Genomic DNA, 27,702 nt, shown 5'->3' on the forward strand with positions numbered 1-27,702 from the left:
CTGTCTGTCTATCTATCTATCTATCTATCTATCTATCTATCTATCTATCTATCTATCTATCTATCTATCCCCCCCCAATCAGGGCAGCAACCGACTCCTGCCTGTAAGTGGAATTTGTACATTATGATTTAAATCTGACAGATCCAGGAAGAAGACTTGCTAGTCTTCAGGAAACGAAGAGACTCTTGAGCACCATCAGAAATGGAACAGCCAAACCCAGATTTCCAAATAATGAAGGAGACATTTCAAGAGAGATATTACTTTGCCTAGCATTCTTCTTTCAGAGAAGAATCAACCAAACCAGGGAGATGATTGGAGGAAACTGCACTGAGGTGGAAGAGTTTATTATTCTAGGATTTACAGATCATGAAACGCAACAATATGTGCTCTTTGTGTTATTTTTATTGATTTATGTTATCACTGTTGTGGGGAATACTGGGATCATTGTGGTTGTGAAAAATGATTCTCACCTTCAAACCCCCATGTATTTCCTTCTGAGCAACTTAGCCTTCTTAGACCTTTGCTACTCATCTGTTGTCACCCCAAAGATGCTGATGAATTTCCTGGTACAGAAGAAAGTCATCTCATACACTGCATGTTTCTTACAGCAATACTTATACTGCTGTTTTGCAACTACTGAATGCTACCTTGTGGCTGTGATGGCCTATGACCGATATGTGGCCATCTGCAACCCATTGAAATATACCATCATCATGTCCAAAACTGTCTGCATTCCATTAGTGGTGTTCTGCTATATAGCTGGACTTCTGAATTCATCCATACAAGTGGGATTTCGTTTAAGATTAACCTGCTGTAATTCCAACATCATCAACCATTTCTTCTGTGATGGACCTCCTCTGCTTCATCTTTATTGTTCTGACATACAACTTGTTCAGATTCTGCTCTTTGCTTTTGTAGGATTTAATGAGGTTGCAACTACATCCCTAGTGGTAATCTCCTATTGCTGTATCATTGTCACAGTCCTCCAAATGCGATCACTTGCAAGTATTTACAAAGCATTCTCTACTTGCTCTTCCCACTTGATTGTTGTCTGTACTTTCTATGGGACTGTTCTTTTCATGTACCTGCGCCCTAGCTCCAGCTATACCTTGGAGCAAGACAAGATCGTATCGGTCTTTTACACTGTGATCATTCCTATGCTCAACCCAATTATATATAGTTTAAGGAATAAAGAAGTTAGAAATGCCATGAAAAAAACATTTCAGAGATTACCACTTCCTTGTAATTTGCAAACAAAATTTAGGAGGACATATTGATTCCACTTACTTGCCATAAATGCATTATATGTTTTATTTTTAAAAAATCTTTGAAGTATCTACCATTGTTTTAGAGTTATTTTTTACTTCTCCTTCCAAATATTTTGTACTGAGTTTCTTTTATTCATGCATTGAATGTTCTTTGTCATGTCACTGAGCAGAATAATTTATCTTCATGAAATTCACATTCCAATAATCCTGGAGAATGGTGTGGCTGATGCTCCGTCTCGTGGTCAGTTGTCCAGGTTCTGAACGCTGGCTCCGGGGGCATGAGAGTTGCCAGACACCTTCCCACAGCATGGGCTTCTGAACATTGGAGGATCGAGGAAGGCAGGGCCATGAGCCTCTCACTAGCCCCCAATACCCGGTGGGCCTATCAGAACTCAGGCAAGGAGTTTTGGGATTTTCACCAGGCGAAAGGCTATGGTTATCTATGGCCTATTCCAGTTGAACTTATGGAGTTCTGTGTTTTGCTTAAGCAGTGCGGTCTTTCAATTAAAACCATCCAGAGTAAACTGGCCAGCCTGGCGTTTATTGCCAAGGCCCAGGGGTTTTATGACTCTTCATCAGACTTCCATATTAGGAGGATGCTAGAAGGTTGGGTGAGAAAGCAGCCCTGTGCTTTTATAGACAGCAGGCAAGCGTTGACCCTTCAGCAGCTTTCCAACATTAGTAAGACCTGGGCTAGGCTTTGTGTTCAATGTATGAGGCCCGCCTGTTTCGCGCCATGGCTACCGATCAGATGGGTTGCTCCGTGCCTTGCAGTTTTCTGATGTGACCTTTGAGTAGCAAGGGGTGTCCCTGCAGGTTAGGAGATCCAAGACAGACCAGCTGGATAAGGGAACGAAGGTCCTCCTAGCACCCACCTCAGACCAGGCAGTCTGCCCTGTGACAGCTTTATCCTCTTTCTGTATGTTTAGAGGCTCGGTGGCTAAGACACTGAGCTTGTTACATAGAAACATAGAAGACTGATGGCAGAAAAATACCTCATGATCCATCTAGTCTGCCCTTATACTATTTCCTGTATTTTATCTTATGATGGATATATGTTTATCCCAGGCATGTTTAAACACATATCCATGTTGAGGCAAAATTTGTCAAATTCCCTGATACTCAATCCATATTAATTAAAAGTCAATAATATTAGATTTATACAATCAGCTTGGTCATTCTCAGACTGAAAAATCTCCCCTGAATCAATGAAATGCAAAGAGAACAAAGCTCCTATATCATTAGCAATCAGAAGAATAAAGAAGTTCAACTGATAATGTTTTCACTGTTTAAATCTTCACCAAATCTTCCATCTTATTCTGGTACTGTAAAACCATAATTATAGTATTAATGTCTTATTACAATTAATATAATACTGAGTAAGTACACCAGGCTCTCATATCACTATATAATATTATAATTATAACATCAAATGAACCATTATAAACTTTTTGAAAAATAATTGTTGCATTCAATAAATACTATAGTATCAGAGACAATCACAGAGGAGAGATATGTAAAAAAAAATATCAAAATGAGCCAGGGTGGCGCAGCAGGTAGAGTGCTATACTGCAGGCCACTGAAGCTGACTGCAGATTTGAAGGTCAGCGGTTCAAATCTCATCACCAGCTCAAGGTTGACTCAGCCTTCCATCCTTCCGAGGTGGGTAAAATGAGGACCCGGATTGTGAGGGCAATAGGCTGGCTCTGTTAACATGTTGTAAGCCGCCCTGAGTCTAAGGAGAAGGGCAGCATAAATAAATAAATAAATAAATAAATAAATAAATAAATAAATAAATAAATAAATAAATAAATAAATAAATAAATAAATAAATAAATAAATAAATAAATAAATAAATAAATAAATAAATAAATAAATAAATAAATAAATAAATAAATAAATAAATAAATAAATAAATAAATAAATAAATAAATAAATAAATAAATAAATAAATAAATAAATAAATAAATAAATAAATAAATAAATAAATAAATAAATAAATAAATACATACATACATACATACTAGAATTAAAAACATCTGGGTATGGAAGGGGCCAACCAAATTGAGGTGAAGCCTGGACCAAAGGGCTTTTGGATCGTCCCAATCTAATATGGGGGCAGCAAGTTGGACTGGCCTAGACTGCTGCCAATTATGGCACTCAGGCCTCAATTTGCTGGTCCATTTTAGGCCACTAGGAACAGCTGCACCCAAGTGGTTTCATGCAAACTCTGTCTGGTGGACCCTATGGAGGCAGTGGAGGATGGCGTCCCTGAGAGCTGGTTGCACTATAATTCTATGCCCCCACAATAGGAAACCTTTCATGACTGTCAACTCACGTCTTCTGTTGAAAAAGGGTTGGCACTGAGGTCTACCCCCTGCACACCCAATCCAAAACCTGAGTGATTATAGGATCTGAGGCCAAATGAGAAGCAATATGGCCAGCAGTGACTGGGGTCTAGATTTCATCCCCAAGCAAAACATAAGAGGCAGGAACAGGGTCATGGATCAGAATGGACAAAGGGCAGCAGCTTAGTGCATCAACATGGTTCATCTTACAAACAGGGTGATAGTGTAGTTGGTAGGAACAGGAGGTGAGAAACTCAAATTATTGGAACATGCGAGGCCAGATGATGTGTGGGCTTGGTCTGTCACTGGGAATTAGACCAAAGATAGGTTGGTGGTCCATAAAGGTAATCATGCCATAAAGATAATGATAAATGTGGTGTATGCCAGCAACACAAACAAGGGGCTCATGGCCAAGTTGGTTACAATTACATAAAGTCATAAAAAGAGTTGTGAGTAGTATGCCAGAGGGCCCTCCGGGCCATTGGGCAACATATGGCTCAGGACTGCACTTACCCCATAAGGAGAGGCGTTACAAGCTAAGAGCAAGGGTAGGCTGTCTCTATATTGTACTAGGATAGCCTTGGATGTAAGGAGATTTTTGACCTTCTGGAAGGCCTTAGCCTCAGACTGTCCCCAGTGCCAGACAGTTTTGGCATCAAGTAAGCAATGCAGGGGTTCAGCAACAGAGGCCTTATGAAAGAGGAAAATTGAGTAAAAATTAAATAAGCCCAGGAACACTTGGAGCTTGGCTCTGGAGGAAGGAGGGAATATGGTGAATAACCTCAGCATTAATCAGGGACCTTAGGAACTATCTTGAGGACCCTGATATAACATTTGTCCTTCTGCAATTTAAGGCCAACCTCACAGGAATGGAGGAGGACCACACTCACTTTGCATAGGAGGTCAGAATGATTGGAGGTGGAGATTAGGATGTCTTAAAAGAATGTAACCCCTAGAGTAGCCATTCCAAAAGGCTTTGGAATATGCCAGGGCTATACTCATGCCAAACTGGAGGTGCTTGCACCCCCTTGGTTTGACAATGGTTTGAGCCATGGCAGTGGACTCATCCAACTGTGGGAGCTGTTGGTAGGCATGTGCAAAATCCATCTTGGCAAAAATGGAGTCCTGGCTCAAGGAGTGCAGGAGGTGCTGGATGACAGGGATTGGATATCAGTTGCCAGGTGAGCTATATTCAAGAATTGGTCTAGCAAATGTTTTGTATGCTTTGGTTAGTAGTGTAATTTTGCCAGAGCAAAAGCTATGCAAGATTAGATTAAGGAAGAACTCATGTGCCATCCCAAGGCCTTCTTAGGGACAGGAGGCTTATGAATCCATTGTTTTATAATAAAGGAGAGCATGCTGATTTTTATTCTGGTATACTCTAAGTAATACTTTCCCTAGCAGCAATCTTCAGGAAATACCTTACAAAGATACACAAACACAAATATAGGAATGCTGGAACTTCCTTTAGGTTTCTGATGAATGCATTTTCTCAGTTAATGCAAAGGATGGGTTTTTATGAGCACTCGGTTGTTTTTATATATCACTTGGTTGAAAGTACATGAGAAAAATCTATTCAGCAGGTTGATGGGGAGAAAAAAAAATTCTTCAACAGCCTTTGAAAAGCTCCCTTTACTTTTTTGTTCCTCAGACTATAAATCAGAGGATTCAACATGGGGATCACCATCGTGTAGAAGACAGAGGTAATTCTGTTTAAATCCCTTCCATGGATTGCATTAGTCTGGCAGTATATTAGGAGAATTGTCACATGGAAGACTGAGATTGCTGTGAAGTGAGAGGGACCAGGGGAGGAAGCCTTGTATTTTCTCTTGCTATAGTAAATCTTTGAAACACACACGATAATTAAAATGTTGGACATGAGAATAATGATGATGGTACTACTCTCCACAAAGATGGCAAAAATGAAAAGCAGTGTCTTATTGAGCTGGGTGTCTGAACAAGACAGAGTTAACACTGGCACAACATCACAAAAGAAGTGGTTGATGATATTTCCACGGAACAGCAGATGAAAAATAGAGATCGTATGAATTAGTGCACAAATAATAATAATAATTATTATTATTATTATTATTTATTCGATTTGTATGCCGCCCCTCTCCGAAGACTCGGGGCGGCTCACAACATGTAACAACAAATCATAATAATGCCCCACAGATTATTTACAACTGACCTGGCATTAAGTAGCAGCAGTCTGAGCCCAGGGTCTGGATTTCACTTGTCACCCATCCCCCGGGCTGAGCAAATGGGGCTGGAAAAAGGAATCCCTTTCAAGCAGCAACCTCTTGTTCCCCAGGAGTGGCCTACCCCATGTCTCCTGCCATATCTGCCTCTCCTGAGCAAGACTGGAATATTCTGGCTCTCTGCCACCCCACAGATAGGCTCCCCCATACCTCTCACCTCCAGAGCATCAGGCAAACTGGTCCTTCCATTTACTTCACTCATCCCAGACATCTATTCATATTCAATCTTCCATTGCTAACCCCCCCTTTAATTAATTTGAGTAATAATAATGAAATATACATTCCCCTCTCAAACATACCCCACTCATCCATTTCATTCCTAATGCATCCTCTCCATTAAATCCTTCCCACTAAAATATTATAGCTTAAAATCCCAATTAATTTTAAAAAATAAAATAAAAAAAACTTTACAAGTGTTAAAATAGATGTTAAATAATGCTTTTAAAAGTTCAAACCAAGGTTAAAATGCAAAAGCCATAGATGTAAAAAGTCACCCCTCCCCTCCACCAGGGAGTATCCTCTCTCCCCTAAAAGGGAGGAATAATGTTCCTAGAAATGTCTGTTTAATTAATCCTAATATTATTATCCTAATATTACAATATTATCCTGGAATGTTGCAGCTGTCATAAATACAAGAGTGTTGCCAAATTTTGATCAAGTACCATAAGGATGAGAACTGGTTTTATGTCACTTTTTTGTATGATATAAGTTTAAATGGTAACTACATGAATTGTAGTTAATATATTCTCCAGTCGGCTCCAGAATTCTCTGTATTAAATCCAGATGACTGTTGCATCTAATATTTTCCAGATATATATTTTTAAGGCCAACTTATAATGAACTAAGTTGACAACAATAGTAAAAGCAGCACAACGTAACAACAACAATGTTACATGTGCCAGAAGATGCAACTGTGTTAGCAGCTTGATAACTTTCTGCAGTACCTAAAGCCATGATGTGTGGCACACAGGGGGCACACAGAGCCATATCAGAGGGCACACAAGACTTTGCCATGTTTCAGCTCCAGAGTGCATACACACACTGGGCAGCTGATTTTCAGTATTGGGAAAGGCCATTTCACCCTCCAGATGCTTCAGGAAAGCTTTCCTGAGGCCCAAGAGGCAAAAAAATTGCCCAATGGACAAACCAGAAGTTCAGTAAAATGCACTTCCAGTTTGCTGTTGTGTTGTTTTTTGCACTCCGGAGGGTTCAAGGAAGCTTCCTGAAGCCACAGAGTGCACAAAAACAGCACAATGGGCAAATCGGAAGTGCATTTTCCAAACTTCTGGTTTGTCCATTGTGCTGTTTCTCTGCACTCTTGCACTCCAGAGGTTCAGGAAGCTTAGCCAAACCCTCAGGAGTGCAAAAAAACAGCACAACAGCAAACCAGAAGTACGTTTCCCCAACTTCCGGTTTGCCCATTTGGGCATATTTTTCACCTACCAGGCTTCAGAAAGGCCTGTGTGCATGTGCAGGGGGCAGTGCGGGGGGGTACACATCTGTGGGGGGAGACGGAAGAGGTGGGGGCACGTGCAGGCATGCTAGCGCACTCACACATCCACCTTTTTGGCATGAGAACTATCACTGACCTAAAGTGTTGAAAAAGTCTAGAAAATTGGAGAGAAATACCAGTTGCCTAAAAGAAGATGGTGGAAAAATGGTCTCCCTTTGCAGCTGGTATAAGAAAACTTTTACTGTAAGGGAAATCTATTCTTCCTCAAAAGTGTAGCACTGGGACTGGGGAATTACTCCTCTTTCATGCCAAGAGTAAATAGGAAGTCTAACTTTGTAACACAGCCTATCAGGAATATGAATCCTAGGAGTTTAAAAACAAACAAACCAATTAACACTATACTATAATTTGTTCCATAGTCAATTCTTCAGATGGGAGTCCTCATTCTAAGCACACCTAGATAATTCTAAAAAGAATCAGAGAAATTCATTTTGTTTCTCCTGAAGTCTGTGGTAAATGCTCATTTATTTCTTCATTCAATGTGGCATTTGGTGTCTATTTAGACAAACACAACAATCAGTCAATATAAGGATATAACAACAAAGGTAAACCTTTACTGAAATGTTGTGATGTTAGTATAATCAAATATATTTAATCAAATGTATTCAACACATTTGATGAAACATTTTTCAAGATGATGGTGTTATTTTTCAACTCTAGATCATTTATAAAAGGAGCAGTGATTACATTTCAGAAAAGGTTTCTTTGTGATGCTTCTTCATGACTCCTCACCCTCACCATTGTTCAAAACATGTTAGTGTCCTCTTAAATATTGCAGCTGATGTTCTTATCAAATTGTCTTTTATTAACAATAGAATCAAAATCACACTTGTTTAAAGATCTTCAGTCTCAGATGAACCAGTAGGGTAGGGTATGATATTTCAAAAATATATATTGGATCTGATTTTGACCTCACATAGAGCATATATAGCATCTTGAATCATGCCAGATCAGGAAAAAAATTTTTTTTTAATATTTATATTTGGCAACAGATGTTTCTTATAATTTGTTCCAGTAAGTAATTTGATTCGCAATATGTATAACCTGAAGTTTCAGATTTCAAGGGCAGTCTTTTTGCAGTATATTCCAAGGGTACAACTGGGATGAAAATGGAATGTGTACATTATGATTGAATCTGACAGATCCAGGAAGAAGACATGCTAGTCTTCAGGAAACGAAGAGACTTTTGAGCACCATCAGAAATTGAACATCCAAACTCAGATTTCCAAATAATGAAGGAGAAGTTTCAATAGAGAAAGAAATTATCCTGCAACCTACAACTACTTCACTGCAAACACATATGGACTACCCACCTAGATCAAGGAAAATCCATTGATGCAATTTATATTGACTTTTGCAAAGCCTCCGACTCAGTGATTCACGACAAATTACTCCTAAAACTCAAATCCTATGGCATCTCAGGATTCCTCCGCAGCTGGATTACTGCATTCCTGTCAAATAGGCAACAAGTTGTCAAAATTGGAAGCGCCATTTCCACCCCCATCCCTGTCAAAAGTGGCATTCCCCAGGGCAGCGTACTAGGTCCTACTCTTTTCATTCTCTTCATCAACAACCTTTGCGATCATATCACAAGCAACTCTGTTCTTTTCGCCAAAGATGTAAAACTATTGAACACCACGGACAACACATCTACTCTCCAAAAAGACCTTGACTTTGTCTCAGATTGGTCTAACACCTGGCAACTTCAAATATCAACCAACAAATACTCTACCCTCCACATCAGCAAAAAGAATCCAAACCTCATATATAAACTGAATAAACAAAATCTCACAGCCAACCCCCACTCAGGAAAAGACCTTGGAATAATAATATCAAATGACCTAAGTGCTAAAGCCCACTACAACAATATCGCCAAAATGTTTTCTAGAGTTGTTAACCTGATCCTACGCAGCTTCTGCTCCGGCAATCTCACACTACTCACCAGAGCCTACAAAACCTTTGCCAGACCCATCCTTGAATACAGTTCATCTGTCTGGAACCCATACCACATCTCGGACATCAACACCCTAGAAAATGTCCAAAGATACTTCACCAGAAGAGCCCTTCACTCCTCCACTTGAAACAGAATGCCCTATGAAAGCAGACTATCAATCCTAGGTCTAGAAAGCTTAGAACTATGATGCCTAAAACACGATCTAAGTATTGCCCACAAAATCATATGCTGCAATGTCCTGCCTGTCAATGACTACTTCAGCTTCAACCACAACAAACAAGATCACGCAACAAATTCAAACTTAATATTAATCGCTCCAAGCTTCACTGTAAAAAATATGACTTTAGCAATCGAGTTGTCGAAGCATGGAACTCATTACCGGACTCAGTAGTGTCAACCCCTAACCCCCAACATTTCTCCCTTAGATTATCCACGATTGACTTCTCCAGGTTCCTAAGAGGTCAGGGGCGTACATAAGTGCACTAGTGTGCCTTTCGTCCCCTGTCCAATTGTCTCTCCTTATCTCATATATCATATATCTTTTCTTCCTTTCATATATCTTCTCCTCTATTTTTATATCTTTTCTTTATATATAATACTTCATGTCTATTCTCTTCAATATGAATTGTGTATTAGACAAAATAAATAAATAAAATAAATATAAATAAATAAATAAATAGAAATATTACTTTGCCTAGCATTCTTCTTTCAGGGAAGAATCAACCAAACCAGGGAGATGATTGGAGGAAACTGCACTGAGGTGGAAGAGTTTATTCTTCTAGGATTTACAGATCATGAAACGCAACAGTATGTGCTCTTTGTGTTATTTTTATTGATTTATGTTATCACTATTGTGGGGAATGCTGGGATCATTGTGGTTGTGAAAAATGATTTTCACCTTCAAACCCCCATGTATTTCCTTCTGAGCAATTTAGCCTTCTTAGACCTTTGCTACTCATCTGTTGTCACCCCAAAGATGCTGATGAATTTCCTGGTACAGAAGAAAGTCATCTCCTATTCTAGATGTTTCTTACAGCAATACTTATATTGCTGTTTTGCAACTACTGAATGCTACCTTGTGGCTGTGATGGCCTATGACCGATATGTGGCCATCTGCAACCCATTGAAATATACCATCATCATGTCCAAAACTGTCTGCATTCCATTAGTGGTGTTCTGCTATATAGTTGGACTTCTGAATTCATCCATACAAGTGGGATTTCATTCAAGGTTAACCTGCTGTAATTCCAACATCATCAACCATTTCTTCTGTGATGGACCTCCTATGAGTCATCTTTATTGTTCTGACATGCAATTTGTTCAGATTGTGTTCTTCGCTTTTGTAGGATTTAATGAGGTTGCAACTACATCTCTAGTGGTAATCTCCTATTGCTGTATCATTGTCACAGTCCTCCAAATGCGTTCACTTGAAAGTATTTACAAAGCATTCTCGACTTGCTCTTCCCACTTGATTGTTGTCTGTACTTTCTATGGGACTGTTCTTTTCATGTACCTGCGCCCTAGCTCCAGCTATACCTTGGAGCAAGACAAGATCGTATCGGTCTTTTACACTGTGATCATTCCTATGCTCAACCCAATTATATATAGTTTAAGGAATAAAGAAGTTAGAAAAGCCATGAAAAAAACATTTCAGAGATTACCACTTCCATTTAATTTACAAACAAAATTTAGGAGAACATATTGATGCCACTTATTTGCTATAAATGCATTATATTTTTTTTATTTTAAAAAATCCTTTGAGATATCTACCATTGTTTTAGAGTTATTTTTTAATTGTCCTTCCAAAGATTTTGTACTGAGTTTCTTTTATTCATGCAATAGGTGTTCTTTGTCATGTCACTTAGCAAAATAATTTATCTTCATGAAATCTACATTCCAATAATTCTAATCCAATAAACTTTTTCATGTTTCTAGATTGCATGGGGGAATTGGCTTCATAAGGAAAGTTGCTCCATCTCTTCAAGCTTCTGTTGTAACATTGTGGCCAAAATGACTACCCAGTCCTCCATATTTTATCATTCCTGCCTTTTGGAAACTGTCTTGTTTCTAAAAGGAAACACACATTCCCCTGTTTGGGAGTTACAGAGCCAAAGATCAAGCACTATTGTTCTAGTTTTCATTACTGGCAGCAGTATTAATGATACTATAATCCTGTATATGTACATAAATAATTTCTGTGAGATTCATGTAGAGAAACAAATATAAAATTCTAATGCAAGTCTAGAAAGCTAAGCATTACCAGTTATAAAGATCTTATAGCTTTCTGATGGGGTGTAGGACATTTTGCCTCTGCCAGTTGGGCAAAGCTTTTTGTTCCACATCCTTTGATCTCTGATTATTGTCTGCTGCCTTTTCTCCTTCACCAAAAGTCCCCTAGCTGTTCTTCCCAGCCATTCCATCACAAAATACCACATTCAGCCTCAGCTGAAATTGGGACACTTTGCTGCCAGCCAATCAGGATGGTTCTAACAAAATGCTACTTTGGGAAGGAAAGTATGGGACAGTTTGCCTCCTCTTGAGTGACGCTAAATCCTTAAAAAGCTAATTTGGAAACAGAGGAGGTCCAATTCCAAGAGAGGTCCAGAAACCCTCTGGGGCATCTTGATGAGCCTCTTTCATACCCATACCCACACCCACACCAGTTCATCTTGAGGGTCCCAAGAAGTGGGGTGGGGGCTTTGGGAGAGAAAGAGGAGGAGGTCTAATCTCATCCCCTCAGAGAGAGAGGTCTTGACAGGCTCCAAGCATCTAGATGATCCCATGCCTCTTTTCACCCCCTCCTTCATTCATCTTAAGGGTCCCCAGAAATAGGGTGGGGAGGGGGCTTTGGGAGTTCTTTCACACACACAAACACATACACATGCACCAGTTCTACTCAGAACCCCTCCTCAAGTAGGAAACTTATACAGAATGATAGAGATGGAGGGGACCTCAGAGGCCATATAGTCCAACCCCCTGCTCAAGCAGGAGACTGTTACAGAATGATAGAGTAGGAGAGGATCTCAGAGGCCATCCAATCCAACCCTCTTCTCAAGCAGGAGACTGTTATGGGTGACAAGCTTTCTACATCTTTGAGTGTGCTATGTGTAATTGTGCATTTGTCACATCCAGTATGCAATAACAGCTACAATTTAAATATTTTTACCCTTAAAAATCCACCCAATTATTCTAATTTCTTCTTAAAACCCAGAATACTGAGCGCACAATATATGGATGGCAACAACTGTACCTCAGTGGATGAATTCATTCTGTGGGATTTACTGATCAATAACTATCAGAATCATAGACCATCCTATTCATAATCTCCCTTCTGCTTTATATTGTGCGGAGAGGGGTGGCATACAAATCCAATAAATAATAATAATAATAATAATAATAATAATAATAATAATAATAATAATAGTACTTCTGATGGGAAATACTGGACTTATTGTAATACAAAGGATTGATTCTCATCTTCAGATCCCAATTTTCTTCTTCTAAGCAATTTGTCCTTCTTCAACATGTGCCATGTCTCTGTCATCCTATTGGTAGATTTCTTACCACATTAAAAAAAGCATTTTCTATTCTTGGAGGCAGCACCCCAAATAGCAACTGGGAAACAAATCAGATTCCAATCCAATTCTCTCCTTCAAGGTTCGATTTATTATCAGAGCCATGTTGGTCATGCCGTTGCAAATCCTGATACTAACTCCTCTCCAGTTCCCCATACGGGTTAAGGTTCATCCCCCATCCCCACATTTAAAAGTTCATCACAAGGAACAATCCGAGTGCAGGGATTTCAGCGGCCACCTCCTTACATCCATTGATGCAGAACAAAAGGTGACCTTGGATTTTAAGAAAGGAATTTGTTGTGGCTATTAACTTTCCCTTTCATACAACCACCCCTCCCAATTCCCGTAATACTAATCTACTGTGGCAGGACAAAGTCTCTGACTCCACATGATGGCTTTCGCCCAGACACTAGGTGTATGACTGAATTATATTTATATGCTATTTCCGCAACTACAGAATCTAATCTCATAGCTGTTACAGCATACAGCCACCATGTAGCTATTTCTAATCCCTTGCTGTATACTGTCATCATATCTCATAGATTTTGTGTTTGGCTATTATTGGGGTTCTATGCATGTGGGTTTCTAAATATAACTATACAGATACTTTACCTTAAAAATATCATTTGATGACTCCAACATCATCAAGCATTTCTTCTGTGACTGGTCACCTTTAATCAGGTTGGACTGCTCTGATATCTGTCTCAATCAAATCCTTGTTTATGTTTTGGTTGGATTTAATGAAGTTATTCCCATATTCGTAATCTTCATCTCTTACTGTTGCATCTTCTCTACCATCCTTGGGATGCAGACCATGGAGGGCAACTAATGATACTTATGATATCTAATAGCCAGGATAATGGCTAATTCCCAACTAACATCCAGGGTGGTTAAAAGTGGTACCCACATCTCCCCACTGTTTACATCCAGAGATAATGCATGCAGCAACAGCATTTCTGGGTTATACATTGGTTGCCAAGAGTGTTGTTAGCCAGGCTACTCTTCAAGATACTTATTTATTAATCTGAATAAAATGTTTATTTGATCAGTACTGTACAATCAGCAGAGAGCAAATGGCCTGGATGTATCTAAAGCCAGGGAGCTATTTTTTCTAAACCAGGGACAAAATTATTGATTATTTGGATAAGTTATATCTGAGGGAACTGGCCCCAAGATCTTCAAAGTGGGGAATAAGATAGAACTATATAAGTAAAGGGTTTTACATGCATGCACCCCTCAGAAATACAAATAATATGTGGAATTGTCAAGAGAATACTAAAACTTTTAGAAATCCTGTCTATCATGAAGATTGTCATCCCAAGTCAGCTGATCACTAAAAGCAAAGACATGTAATTAAAATCTATGACCCGATCTTAGCAGAGGCTAATATTATCAATATTTTGAGGCAAAATTTGTCAAACTCCCTGATACTCAATCCATACTTACTAAAAGTCAGTAATATCAGGTTTATGCAATCAGCTTGGTCATTCTCAGACTGGAAAACCTCCTCTTTGAAATGCAAAGAGAACAAAGCTCCTATATCATTAGCAATCATAAAAATAAAGAAGTTCAACTAATAACGTTTTTGCTGTTTAAATCTTCACCAAATCTTCCATTCTGGTGCCGTGAAAGCATAATTATAGCATTAATGTCTTATTACAATTAATATAATACTGACTAAGTACATCAGGCTGTCATATCACTATATAATATTATAATTATAACATGAAAAGAAACATTATAAACTTTTTCAAAAATAACTGTTACATTCAATAAATACTATAGTATCAGAGACAATCACATAGGAGAGACATGTAAATAAAAAATTCAAAATAGCAGCTACAGTCATTCAAAGCTCTAGAAAGGGACAGAGTTTTGATTTGTAGGAGTCTAATTATAGTCTCAGAAGAAGTGGTGGGCATGTGAGCCAGTTCAACCCATTTCGAATATGTTAGATCCTTAGCAAAGTGAAGGATTGCAGACTTGGGTAAGAACAATTCTTTATTAACAGTGTATAACGGTTACAGAATAGAACAAGAACAAACATGGCCGTGCCTGGCAGCTATATATATGCCGGGCTGCCAGGCTGAGCCAACCAATCAGGATACAATATTTTCCCGCCCAAAGAATGTGGGGCGGGTACAAAACCTAACTGTTCTTTGGACACAACAGAATAGGTGTCTACTAGAATTAAAAACATCTGGGCATGGTAGGGGCCAACCAAATCAAGGAGAAGCCTGGACCAAAGGGCTTTTGGATCCTCCCAATCTAATATGAGGCAGCAAGTTGAACTGGCCTAGACTGCTGCCAATTATGGCACTCAGGCCTCAATTTGCTGGTCCATTTTAAACCACCAGGAACAGCTGCACCCAAGTGTTTTCATGCAAACTCTGCCTATGGAGGCAGTGGAGGATGGCGTCCCTGAGAGTAAGTGGCACTACAATTCTATGCCCCCACAACAGGAAACTCTTCGTGACTGTCAACTCATCTCTTCTGTTGAAAAAGGGCTGAAATTCCAGGGAAGGGGACACTGAGGTCTACCTCCTGTGCATCAAATCCAAAACTCGAGTGAGTATAGGATCTAAGGCCAAATAAAAAGCAATGAGGCCAGCAGTGACTGGGGTCTAGATTTCATCCCCAAGCAAAACATGAGAGGCAGGAGCAGGGTCATGGATCAGAATGGACAAAGGGCAGCAGTTTAGGGCAGCAGCATGGTTCATCTTACAAACAGGGTGATAGTGTAGTTGGTAGGAACAGGAGGTGAGAAACTCAACTTACTGGAACATGCAGGGCCAGGAGATGTGTGGGCTTTGTCTGTCACTGGGAATTAGACCAAGGAGAGGTTGGTGGTCCATAAAGGCTGAGGTGGGCTAGTGCAGTGGGGTAGCAAAAATTCAGCTCCACCCCAGAGCACCTAATTTGCACTAAAAGATGTTGAAAGAAAATATAGAGCATCCTGCATAAGCCATGCCCACAGTGTGGTAGTAAAAAGTTTGGTAGCCCTTCACTGCATAAAGGTAATCATGCTATAAAGGTGGTCATGAATTTGACGTATGCCAGCAACACAAACAAGGGCCTCGTGGTCAAGTTGGCTACAATTACATGCAGTCATGAAAAGAGTTGTGAGTAGTATGCCAGAGGGCCCTCCAGGCCGTTGGGCAACATATGGCTCAGGACTGCACTTACCCCATAAGGAGAGGCATTGTAAGCTAAGAGCAAGGGTAGGCTGTCTCTATAATGTACTAGGATAGCCTTGGATGTAAGGAGGTCTTTGATATCCTGGAAGGCCTTAGCCTTGGATTGTCCCCAGTGCCAGGCAATTTTGGCATCAAGTAAGTGATGCAGGGGTTCAGCAACAGAGGCCTTATGAAAGAGGAAAACTGAGTACAAATTTAAAAAGCCCAGAAGCTTGGCTTTGGAGGAAGGGGTTGGAACCAGTTGAATGGCCTCAATTTTGGAGGGAGTATGGTGAATACCCTCAGCATCAATAAGGAAACTTCGGAACTATCTTGGGAACCCTGATGCAACATTCGTCCTTCTGCAACTTAAAGCCAGCCAATTAAAGACAGGAAATGGAGGAGGACCACCCTCACTTTGCATAGGAGGTCAGAATGATCGGAGGTGGAGATTAGGATGTCTTAAAAGAAGTTAACCCCTAGAGTAGCCACTCCATAAGGCTTTGGAATATGCCAGGGCTATACTCATGCCAAACTGGAGGGTGATAAGGGTTTGAGCCATGGCAGTGGCCTCATCCAACTGTGGGAGCTGTTAGTAGGCCTGTGCAAGATCCAGCCTGGCAAAAATGGAGTCCTGGCTCAAGGAGTGCAGGAGGTGCTGGATGACAGGGATCAGATATCAGTTGCCAGGTGAGCTGTATTCAAGAATTGGTCTAGCAAATGTTTTGTATGCTCTAGTTAGCAGTGTAATATTGTCAGAGCAAAAGCTATGCAAGATTAGATTAAGGAAGAACTCATGTGCCATCCCAAGGCCTTCTTAGGGACAGGAGGCTTATGAATCCATTATTTTATAATAAAGAAGAGCATTGTGAGAGAAAACATGCTGATTTTTATTCTGGTATACTCTATGTAATATTTTCCCTAGCAGTAGTCTTCCAGAAATACATTACAAAGCTACACAAACACAAATATAGGAATGCTGGAACTTCCTTTAGGTTTCTTTCTGATGAGTGCATTTTCTCAGTTATTGCAAAGGATGGTTTTTTATGAGCACTGGGTTGATAGGGTCTGTTTTTATATATCATTTGGTTGAAAGTACATGAGAAAAATCTATTCAGCAGGTTGATGGGGGGAAACAGTTTTTCTTCACCAGCCTTTGAAAAGCTCCCTTTACTTCTTTGTTCCTCAGACTATAAATCAGAGGATTCAACATGGGGATCACCATCGTATAGAAGACAGAGGTAATTCTGTTTGAATCCCTTCCACGGATTGAATTAGGCTGGCAGTATATTAGGAGAATTGTCACATGGAAGACTGAGATTGCTGTGAAGTGAGACGCACAAGTGGAGAAAGCCTTGTATTTTCCCTTGCTGGAGTGAATCTTTGAAACACACATGATAATTAAAATGTAGGACATGAGAATAATGATGATGGTACTACTCTCCACAAAGGTGGCAAAAATGAAAAGCAGCGTCTTATTGAGCTGGGTGTCTGAACAAGACAGAGTTAACACTGGCACAACATCACAAAAGAAGTGGTTGATGATATTTCCACAGAAAGGCAGCTGAAAAGCAGAGATCGTATGAACTAGCGCACAAATAATGCCCCACAGATAAGAACTAAGCACTAGAAAGGTACAAACATTTCTGGACATAATTACAGTATACAATAAAGGATTACAAATGGCTACATACCGGTCATATGCCATTGCAGCCAAGAGAAATGATTCAGCAACAACAAACATGATAAACAAATACATCTGAACTGCACATGCAAAGAAATAAATGCTTTTTACTGCAGAGGCAATGCCCATCAACAATTTGGGTGTTATAGATGAAGAGTAACAAATGTCAATCAAGGATAGATGGCTGAGGAAAAAATACATTGGAGTATGGAGACGAGGTTCAACCTTGATTAACAGGATGATCCCAAGATTTCCCACCATGGTAATAATGTAGATCACAAGAAACATCAGAAAGAGAATGACCTGTAGATCTTCTGAATGGTCTGAGAAACCCAAAAGAATGAATTGGGTCACCTGTGTGTAATTTCCTTTCTCCATTCCTTTCAGATCACAAACCGGAAAGTATCACATTTGATACAATACGAAGATACATTTAACCAAGAAAAAAACTAAAGAACATTATTAGTTGTTTCTGCATCCTATTTTGTTCTTCAAAGAGCAATTTCTTTTTTCACCCTGTGAATGATACTCCTTGGGGGTGGGGGGAAGAAAAGGAGAATTAAAGAAAATAGCAATAAAGGAGTGTTTATCAACATTTTTTTTAAAAAAAATGGCTCATGACCGTCAAACCAATCACTTATTAAAATCCATCAATGGTTGAAAAACTCATCCAGGCCTACAAAAATCTTGGTTGTAACATGTCTTTAAAAAAATATTTTCTACACTCTCACCTGAATTTCTTTCCATCAAATTGTTGTGCAGTGACAGATGAGCATGGGGAGCGCTTTCAAGACATTGCAGGTATGGAAAAAAAATATCAAGGTAAATGGAGCCCATCAATGCTTGCAGACTACTGTTGGACAATTGTAAGAGGCAATCCTTCCCTTGAATACAAAAGAGAAGTCAAGAGAAGCAAATGTGAAAAATAAATTCCAATCACTTTTTGTAGGTAAAGAAATGTAAACGGGAGCTAAGGAAGAAATTGAAACTTATTGCAAATAATTTAACCCCCTAAATGGTGGTGGGTTTTATTGGTGTTGGGCACTTTTTCTTTAAGTATTTTTTGTTTGTTTGTTGTAATAAAAATTTAATAAAAATATATTTTTTTAAAAAAAGGGAGAAGCAAAAGGGACACAAACTGGAGGCAAGGTTAACGAGAAATTTAAACTGTTGAACATTTTAAATTTGTTTACTAATTGAGTTGTTCTTGATAAACGTATACAATAGATTATTTCATGTGTTCACTGTTGAGAATATAATTCACTTAATTTTAATAAAAAATATATGGGTTTATATATACGTATTACGTTTTGGCGCATTATTTGCCTATTACCTGTAGTTGGAAATTGTAAAACGTCCATTGCATGAACACTAGAGACAACTAACAAATTTCATTATTATATTTGAATTCAGCATGTGAAATTCATAAAGAAATGGCACATTTCATTTCTGCAACTAAAAATAAAATAAAATTGTAGAACAGTAATTATCATAGATAGTCCATAAAGGAGATTTCCTTTTGTTTGTTCAATTTTAATTCCTTATGTCCATAGTACTAACAGAATACTGATGAAAATAGGACACTAATGATCATTCTGCTATTCTGCACCATGAAAGGAACAATTTGGTGAAATGAGAAGGCCTCCAAAAACATACCTTTTTCCACATAATATTTTACTAGATCTCTTTCTGTTGCTAGTAACATGTACTTTCCATATGTTGATCACAGTATAAATGGGTAAATAAAAACACTCTCTGATTGCAACTTATAGTGGTCGTCTTCACATTATTTATTTATTTATTTATTTATTTTATTTATTTATTTATTTATTTATTTATTTTGTCCAATACACAATACAGATTGAAGAGAATAGACAAGTAGTAATATATATAAAGAAAAGGATAGAAGAAAAGATATAAAAATAGGGGAGAAGATATATGAAAGGAAGAAAAGATATATGAGATAAAGGAGAGACCATTGGACAGGGGACTGAAGGCACACTAGTGCACTTATGTATTACCACATTGCCACAAAGGAGACACAAAGTTGAAAATCACCTACTCAAGTTATCAGAATCAACACTTATCTATATAGACAGCTTTCTGGTTTTTACAGGGCTCAGACTGAAGGGCGCCTGTTGGATTAGAAAGTGAATGGATTCCAATTTGTCAAGAGGATACTAAGCATTGCTCTGCAGAGCTTCTAAGGGGCAATTCAATTTGACAAAGCTTCGATCAAATTACCTCTTTGAAGCAGTCTCTAAACTGAAGCAAGGTTCAATTCAAAGGACCAGCTTCCCCATTAATTGCCTATGTGCTTATCTTTTTATTCTTGATTTTTGAATAGAATAAATTTGCCCTGCATGCTGACTTGCAAATAATTGAGTCATGCTTTCTTCATATTTCAGATATCCTGTTTTATTTTTCAAACTTTAAGTTAGATTGGGCTAAATTTTATTTTATTCCAAAACTTACCAGGTGCCATCTGACATTAGAAAGCAACAGAAAAGCCCTATATACCTGCAGTTGCGCAGCCAATGGCAAAAGACTCCTCTTCCTTGACCTCAAATGCAAATGCTATCGGAATGTATGAGGGGCCCTTTTTCAATCATCTCTGTGCCCTTTGGGATGTGATCTCTGAAGTACTTTAAATTTGTCTCCTCAAGAGGAGGGATTCCTCAAGCAATATTGGCAACAGTGGAAGGTTTCTGTATTCCATATTTTTTCTTCCGCATAGTTTGTCTCCTTTTATCCAGTCAGGCACCAGCTTTCTTTTCCAAACAGCATATGCATCAGTGAAGGGCTGCAAATTTTTTAACTACCACACTGTGGGTGCAGCTTATTTTGTGGGTGTGGCTTGCTGGTCATGTGACCAGGCAGAAGTGGTTTGCCAGCCAAGTGAGCAGATGGGAGTGGCTTGCCGGTCATGTGACTGGGAGGTGGCTTAAAAGTCATGTGACTGGCTTAAAGGTGACCAACTTGATGTCACTCACGTCAAGGATTGGGGTGCCTGGCCTCTCCTTGCCTCAAAGAGATACAATTTCCCTATCGTTTACTATTGCTGAACATCCAAAATATACTATTTAATTCTATGTACATATGCCATATGTGTACATACATATTACACACAGGAACACAAAAGTATACATTATCTACTATATAAACTGTATGTGTATGTACACACACACACACACACACACATGCACAGCTCTTCTAAAATTATAAACATTCAACCACATTTACTGCGATAGGAAAAACATACCCAAAGCCCAGAAGGCGAAAGAAGAAAAAAATCATTTTTTTTCTACCGGTACTGCGTACTGACCATTTTTTTAAACTGGTTCTGTGTACCTGACCGTACCCAGGGGAGCCCATCAATGCTATACATAACTCTTAGAAGTCTGAAGGTTGAGTCATGGCAATTGGACTTATTTTCTTATAGGTTTGAGACATTACACTGATCATACAAGCAGCTTCATCATTCAGAGCAAGAGCCTTTGGAATGTACCACCTCTTTCTTTGGGGAGGAAACCCCTGAGGTTGATGCTGGAGGAGTTGGTACATTCCAACGACTCTGCCTAATTAACTTGCTCTGACAAGGAACCTTCTTGGATGAACCAGTAAAATGTCTCTAACAAAAAATAAGTCCAATTGTCAAATTCAGCTTTCAGGCAGGTTTACCTGGATGACTGAGGATCTTTATCAACATCCTTCTGAAGCATTCTGGCTTACTTGCTCAGTAATCCTTACATGATGTGTACTTGTCCATAGATTGTGAAACTGGAGGGGAGATGAATTGTTCAGATCACTTTCTTGATATACCCTATATCAATTTTATTCATATGGAATCTCCTCCCAAAAAACTGGGGAAAGAAATATGGAGAGTGAACTGAAAATACATGTATTTTGTCTAGAAAATTACTAGTGCCTTTCTCACCAAGAGCTTTTAAAAGCTCTTGAAACTTCTCATGTTTACATCTGTATCGTGAGCCACATTATATTAATAGCCCAAATTTTCTCCATTTCTCAGAAGGCAGCAGAAAAGCATTTAGTTGCTCTGGGCTGAGACTGAAAAAATTGAACAGGCTCAGATCAATTAGTTTTTGAACAGGAGACCACTGACAACACTGGGGAATCCCAAGTCTTATAGCCATAAGATTTCATAGTGATGAATCCTTCAAGAAAATCCCCACCCACAGTGTCTATGAAATCATTAGGAATGAAGCTTGATTTGAAGAAACCATTACTTTTTGTTCTATCTCTAGGAGCTCAAGGCAACATAAACAGCACTTATTCTCCTTCAATTTTCCCCAAAACTATATGTGTTAGACTTGGCTGAATGTTAGCGACTAGCCCAAAAACCAGTAAGCTTCCATGTCTGAGAATTACTACCTGGTCTTCCCAGTACAAGCCCAATGCCTTAGCCATTAAACATATTATCCTCTCAATGGCTTGTTTTATTTCTTTGTTTGATTGCATGCATGGCTGACAATACTCAATAGTCTTCTCTTTGTGGCTAAAGATTCAACAATAACATTTAAAATATACTCCTCAAAAAATAAAGGGAACACTCAAATAACACATCCTAGATCTGAATGAATGAAATATTCTCATTGAATACATTGTTCTGTACAAAGTTGAATGTGCGCAACAGCATGTGAAATTGATTGTCAATCAGTGTTGCTTCCTAAGTGGACAATTTGATTTCACAAAAGTTTGATTTACTTGGAGTTATATTGTTCCCTTTATTTTTTTGAGCAGAGATCATCTATAGTCCCCAAGCACTTCCAAGCTTAGTATACTTCGATTTATTATCAAAACCAGAGAAAGTGAATTTTTATAAATGACTTACTTCATTCTGAAAATAAACTAATGGGATAATAATTAAGTGGCTCATAAGAAAATAGCCATACCAGTGAAAATGTAGGGTTTTTTGTTTTTTTGTTTAAATAGATTTTATAATCCTATAGGAGAAGAAAAAATTAATGGCAAAGGAAACATTATTTTATAAATTAGGTAGTTCAAGGCTGACTAAAGCAGTTATTGACTTATCTTTCCTCAATCACTAAAAACAGCTTCAGCTTGCAAGGTCACAATTGTCAACTTTCAGTTACAGCCCAAGCTCCAACATCACAGATTGGCATCACAATTATCTCTGCTTTGTTAGAAAAGTCTTTCAACCATATCTTACAATCCACTGAAGACTGTCTGAAAGGTTACAAAGATACCTTATGGTCAGAAATGCCCGACCGGCGGCTTAAACCGCCGGCCAAAATTGCCCCCGGAGCAGGTGGTGCTGTGGGCGGCTCCACGGAGCCCTGAACTTCCGGGTTCTGATGAAACTGCTGGGAACTAGGGGAGGTCCTTGATCGCTCTATTTAAGGGTGATCCGAACAGGACCTCCTCCTTGCTGTTGCTGCCCCGAGAAGCAAACACCCGCCCACCCTCCGCTATTAACAGTGTGTCCTAAGGAGGTCGCTTCGGGGCCGAATAGGATTTTTTTGCGGCCTCTCCTTTAGAGGCGGCTGGTTTTTTGCCTATTCCACACTGACGGTGCGGACTGGATTGGTTAGGGGGTGCGGTGCACTTAGATGTCAGTATAGGCCTCCCTTTGGTCACTGGGGTTTGGCAGGTTAGGGGTGGAAATGGGCAATTAGAAGCGACTGCGCATGTTCCTTTGGGCATCCTTTTAAAGGGTGATGGACCGCCTCTCTCCAGGAACTAGAGGTTGGAACAACGTCAGGGATTGGAGAGAGGACGTCCTTGGGAATCACCAGATCCAATTTCCCACAGGGATTGGAGGGTGAGCTCCTCCCACACGACTAAGGGGCTTGGCATGGATCCAGGTGAAGATGGCTACCTTCACCTGGTTCAGCAAGGAGTTTCTGCCCAATGTTGCCAAGGAAGTTTCTGGTAGGAATTTCTGCCCCGTTACTTTTGGCCTCTGCAGGTCCTTAGTTATGTTGAATTTAAATATTTAAATTTACGTATTTAAAGTTACGTTATTTAAATTTATGTTAATTTAATAAAATGACCCTTATTTAATCCACAATATGTCTCAGCGTCTTTACTCCGCTTCCGGGGCAATGCCATGTGGCCCTTCACAGCTCTTTCATCATATTACTGAAAATATCCTAATTTTATTAGCAAATATTTCACCTTATTGACTGTTTTTAAATATTTATTTTTTTTACATTTGTCAACTGGTCCTGTCCACAATGATATTATTTCCTGGCACACAGTAAACAATTTTGTGTCACAAGCAGGACATATTGTCCCCAACAAGATAAGACAGATGAGAGTGTAATTAAGAAAATATTAGAATGTGCAGAAATGGATAAACTAATGCTTACTATTAAGGACAAAGAAGAAACTGAATATTTTAATATGAGACCTCTTTTACCAATGGTTAGACAATAGAAAGAGATAAATGTCAAAATGTAGATTTGTTAAAGAAGATAAGTTAAATATTGTTGCTATTATAGTACAATGTTATTGTGATGAACACTATTGTAAACTTTTGATTATATTTGCCTAAAAACAAATGTATTCAGACAACATACAGTTTTATGGAAGTTGAATTTGTATATGTATATGTAAAGTAAATAAAATAAATAAAAATGGGGGGGGATGCATAGAGGAAAGTGAAATTTATGCACCTCTAAATGAGTGGTTCTCAACCTTCCTAATGTCGCAACCTTTTAATACAGTTCCTCATGTTGTGGTCAGCCCCAACTATAAAATAATAAAATTATTAGGAAATTCAGGGGTGGGTTCTAATTTTCCTCACTGCTGGTTTGCTTCTTCCTGTGCGCATAGTGCTGATTAAAAAAAAATTGCAAAAAAAGAAATGGCAATGCATATGCAATAGTCTATTTGTATGTGGGTGGATCCGCCTAGAGATGGATCAAAGAACGGTGTCTTGGTTCCTAAGACCATCGGAAATGTGTTTTTCCAATGGTCTTAGGCAACCCCTGTAAAGGGTCATTTGACCAGCAAACCGGTCGTGACCCACAGGTTGAGAACCGCTGCTCTAGATCATTTCACTGATTTTCCTAAATGAATCCTTCCAGGCTCCCTTGAGCAAACAGTCACAAGTAAAAATTATTGGAAGCAAGACATAAGCAAGTTTAAAATTAAACATTATTCTTGTGTCCCCAGTGTGTTTGAAATCATGATTCAGAAACACTTGGGGAAATAATAAATTATTTTCAGCAATTCATAATTCCAGATAAACAAGTATACAACAGCAGAAGCAGAATTTCACAGGGAGGTTAAAATGAGAAGACCTGTTCTCTCCATTCATGCCTGTTCCAAGGTGCTGAATTGGCCACTGTTACATTGTTTTACGGAAGTTCCCCTTTCATGTATTCACGGCCAAGGAATAGCTAGTAGTGCAATCTCAGCAAATACAATACAGGTAATCCCCCCACACACACACAATAAATGGGCAGAGTACTTAACCGAAGGTTTGAGGGGCTAGGAAGAATATGGGGAAGATGTCCTTGAAGGTCAACTTTAATTTCTTTGAAATGCTACCCTTTCAAACAGCCATGTTTCTATTTTGATCTGCTTTTGACTTAGTTCAGCAACATTGGTGTAATTCTTATTGATCTCTGTTGTATAGGGTCCCCTGTTAAATTTATACAACATTGTATGCTCAGTCTGTATGACAAAGCCCTTACAGAATTTAGTGTTTAGTTTTTAATTAACTGAAATTTTACTGGAGTTTTGTAGAATATAAATATAGTCTGTAAAGACTCTTTTTGCAAGGTGGGAAAGTAAAGGAGAATTTGTATGAGGCTTAAATATATTTCCTACAGAATTGAAGAAATATCTACATACTGTAAAAATACAGCATGTAATCTGTAATCTGGAACTTCACCATCAAGGAAGCAATGAAGTAAACAGCTGCTTCTCAAATGTTCAATTTTATTAAATATCCTAATCATTGTAAAATTTAAAAATACAAACATCAAAGTGCACATTTTTCAAATGTTATGAAACTAGACAGGGTAAGTTAGAAGGTTGATAATTAGAAACACAACCTGTCATTTGCCCCAGAAGCGGAGTAAAGACGCTGAGACATATTGTGGATTAAATAAAGGGTCATTTTATTAAATTAACATAAATTTAAATAACGTGACTTTAAATACATAAATTTAAATATTTAAATTCAACGTAACTAAGGACCTGCAGAGGCCAAAACTAACAGGGCAGAAATTCCTACCAGAAAATTCCTCGGCAACATTGGGCAAAAACTCCTTGCTGAACCAGGTGAAAGTAGCCACCTTCACCTGGATCCAAGCCACGCCCCTTCGTCGTGTGGGAGGAGCTCACCCTACAATCTCTGTGGGAAATTGGATCCAGTGAGTCCCATGGACATCCTCTCTCCAATCCCTGACGTTGTTCCAACCTCTAGTTCCTAGAGAGAGGCGGTCCATCACCCTTTAAAGGGATGCCCAAAGGAGCATGCGCAGTCGCTTCTAATTGCCCATTTCCACCCCTAACCTGCCACGGAGGGGGGGGTCAGATCTCAATCTTGGCCCCCCGACCCCCACCCAGCCTCCTAAACTAATTCCTGGAGGCACCTCTGCAGGTCCGACAGGAAAATGGCGTTCCCCTCATCTGAGAGGTGAACGCCGTCAGCCCAGTAGAGCCAGGGTGTTCCAAATTTAATCAGCGGATGTTTCACTACGTATCCCCCCAACTCCCTAACAACCTTCCCAATGGCCTGGTTAACCCTTAATCTGGCCTTGTTGACAGCTTTGGGAGACACAGCATTCCGCCAGACAAGTCTGGAGAGAATTTCGGACCACACGAAACATGTGTCCGGAAACGCAGCAGCGATGGCCCGGAGGTCATCGTGGGCTTGGATGCTCACTGCCAAGCCACTCAAAACACCGAGGTCATTGCCCCCAAGGTGGATCACCAATGACTCGGGGGCTCTCTCGGATCAGCACCGGCCAAAAACCAGGGGGAGGAGCCCCTCCCAACATAGACCCCTGCGGCCCAACCAAACAACATCCGTCCAAAGGCCCAGGGACAGCTGCGATCCGAAGGGAGACTTTGCAGCAAACCTTCCGGCCCAAAAAACGAAACTGTGGCCACATAGCCAAACGACGGGCCGGGAAGAAGAAATGGCTGAAAGAACAAGCAACAATTAAAAAACAGCCGATAACAGAGACCCTATTGAGGGGGCCTAACATATGAATGGAAGGCTGCGGACCTCCAGCGGCCAATGGCCATGATGCGGTGGTCTGCAAAACCAGCTGCTGTAGCCACAGTAGCGGTGCCTATACAGAAGGAGTGTGTGCCAAACCTGGATGGGTCCACACCTATCTGATCTAAAGCACTGATTGTGACTATCCAAAATTGGTACTTGGTTAAAGGGGCCCCGTTAATATGGCGAAAGAAGTTTCCCTGGCCTTCACCGCAAACTGCGCGGAAGGCCACCAAAGCTGCCACCGTCCAGTTGGCAAGCTGTTCTCCCCAAAGTTCCATTGCTACTACTAGGGGAAAGAATTCTAAAAAGTTAAGGTCCCTACAAATACTGGCTGCTGCCCAATCAGCAGGCCATGAGGAGTGGCACCACCTATCTCCCAGTATTACTCCAAAGCCAAGGGAGCCTGAGGCATTGGAGTGCAATTGCAAGTCTGCTTGGAGAAGCAAATCTTGCCGCCAAAAGGAAACCCCATTGAACTGGGCCAGGAATGTCTGCCAAACTTGCAAGTCTTCCCTGGCCCCTGCATTGAACCGCACACAATGGTGGGGCGAGCTCAAGCCCTGCATGGAAGAATACAATCTGTGTAAAAACGCCCTACTGGGTGCAATCACCCGGCATGCGAAATTAAGCAGCCCTGTGAGCTCCTGGAGTTGTTTGAGGGTTACCTTCTTGAGGCAGGACACCTCCTCCAGCTTGA

General features: G+C 39.7%; 3 protein-coding genes across 3 annotated transcripts; 2 read left to right on the plus strand and 1 right to left on the minus strand.

Annotated features, from left to right (window-relative positions):
• The first annotated feature begins 308 nt into the window (after positions 1-308).
• On the plus strand, positions 309-1,277 carry LOC139166526 (olfactory receptor 5AP2-like). The gene has a single exon (XM_070750251.1). The coding sequence runs from the start codon at positions 309-311 to the stop codon at positions 1,275-1,277; it is 969 nt and encodes a 322-aa protein (XP_070606352.1).
• Positions 1,278-10,080: 8,803 nt separating this feature from the next.
• On the plus strand, positions 10,081-16,789 carry LOC139166589 (olfactory receptor 5AP2-like). The gene is made up of 2 exons (XM_070750375.1): positions 10,081-10,987; positions 16,749-16,789. The coding sequence occupies exons 1-2, from the start codon at positions 10,081-10,083 to the stop codon at positions 16,787-16,789; spliced, it is 948 nt and encodes a 315-aa protein (XP_070606476.1).
• Positions 16,790-17,209: 420 nt separating this feature from the next.
• Positions 17,210-18,157, minus strand: LOC139158960 (olfactory receptor 5D18-like). The gene has a single exon (XM_070736300.1). The coding sequence runs from the start codon at positions 18,155-18,157 to the stop codon at positions 17,210-17,212; it is 948 nt and encodes a 315-aa protein (XP_070592401.1).
• Positions 18,158-27,702: the final 9,545 nt, after the last annotated feature.

The sequence above is a fragment of the Erythrolamprus reginae genome, chromosome 1, assembly GCF_031021105.1.
Source record: "Erythrolamprus reginae isolate rEryReg1 chromosome 1, rEryReg1.hap1, whole genome shotgun sequence".
In the NCBI taxonomy this organism is placed as follows: Eukaryota; Metazoa; Chordata; class Lepidosauria; order Squamata; family Dipsadidae; genus Erythrolamprus; species Erythrolamprus reginae.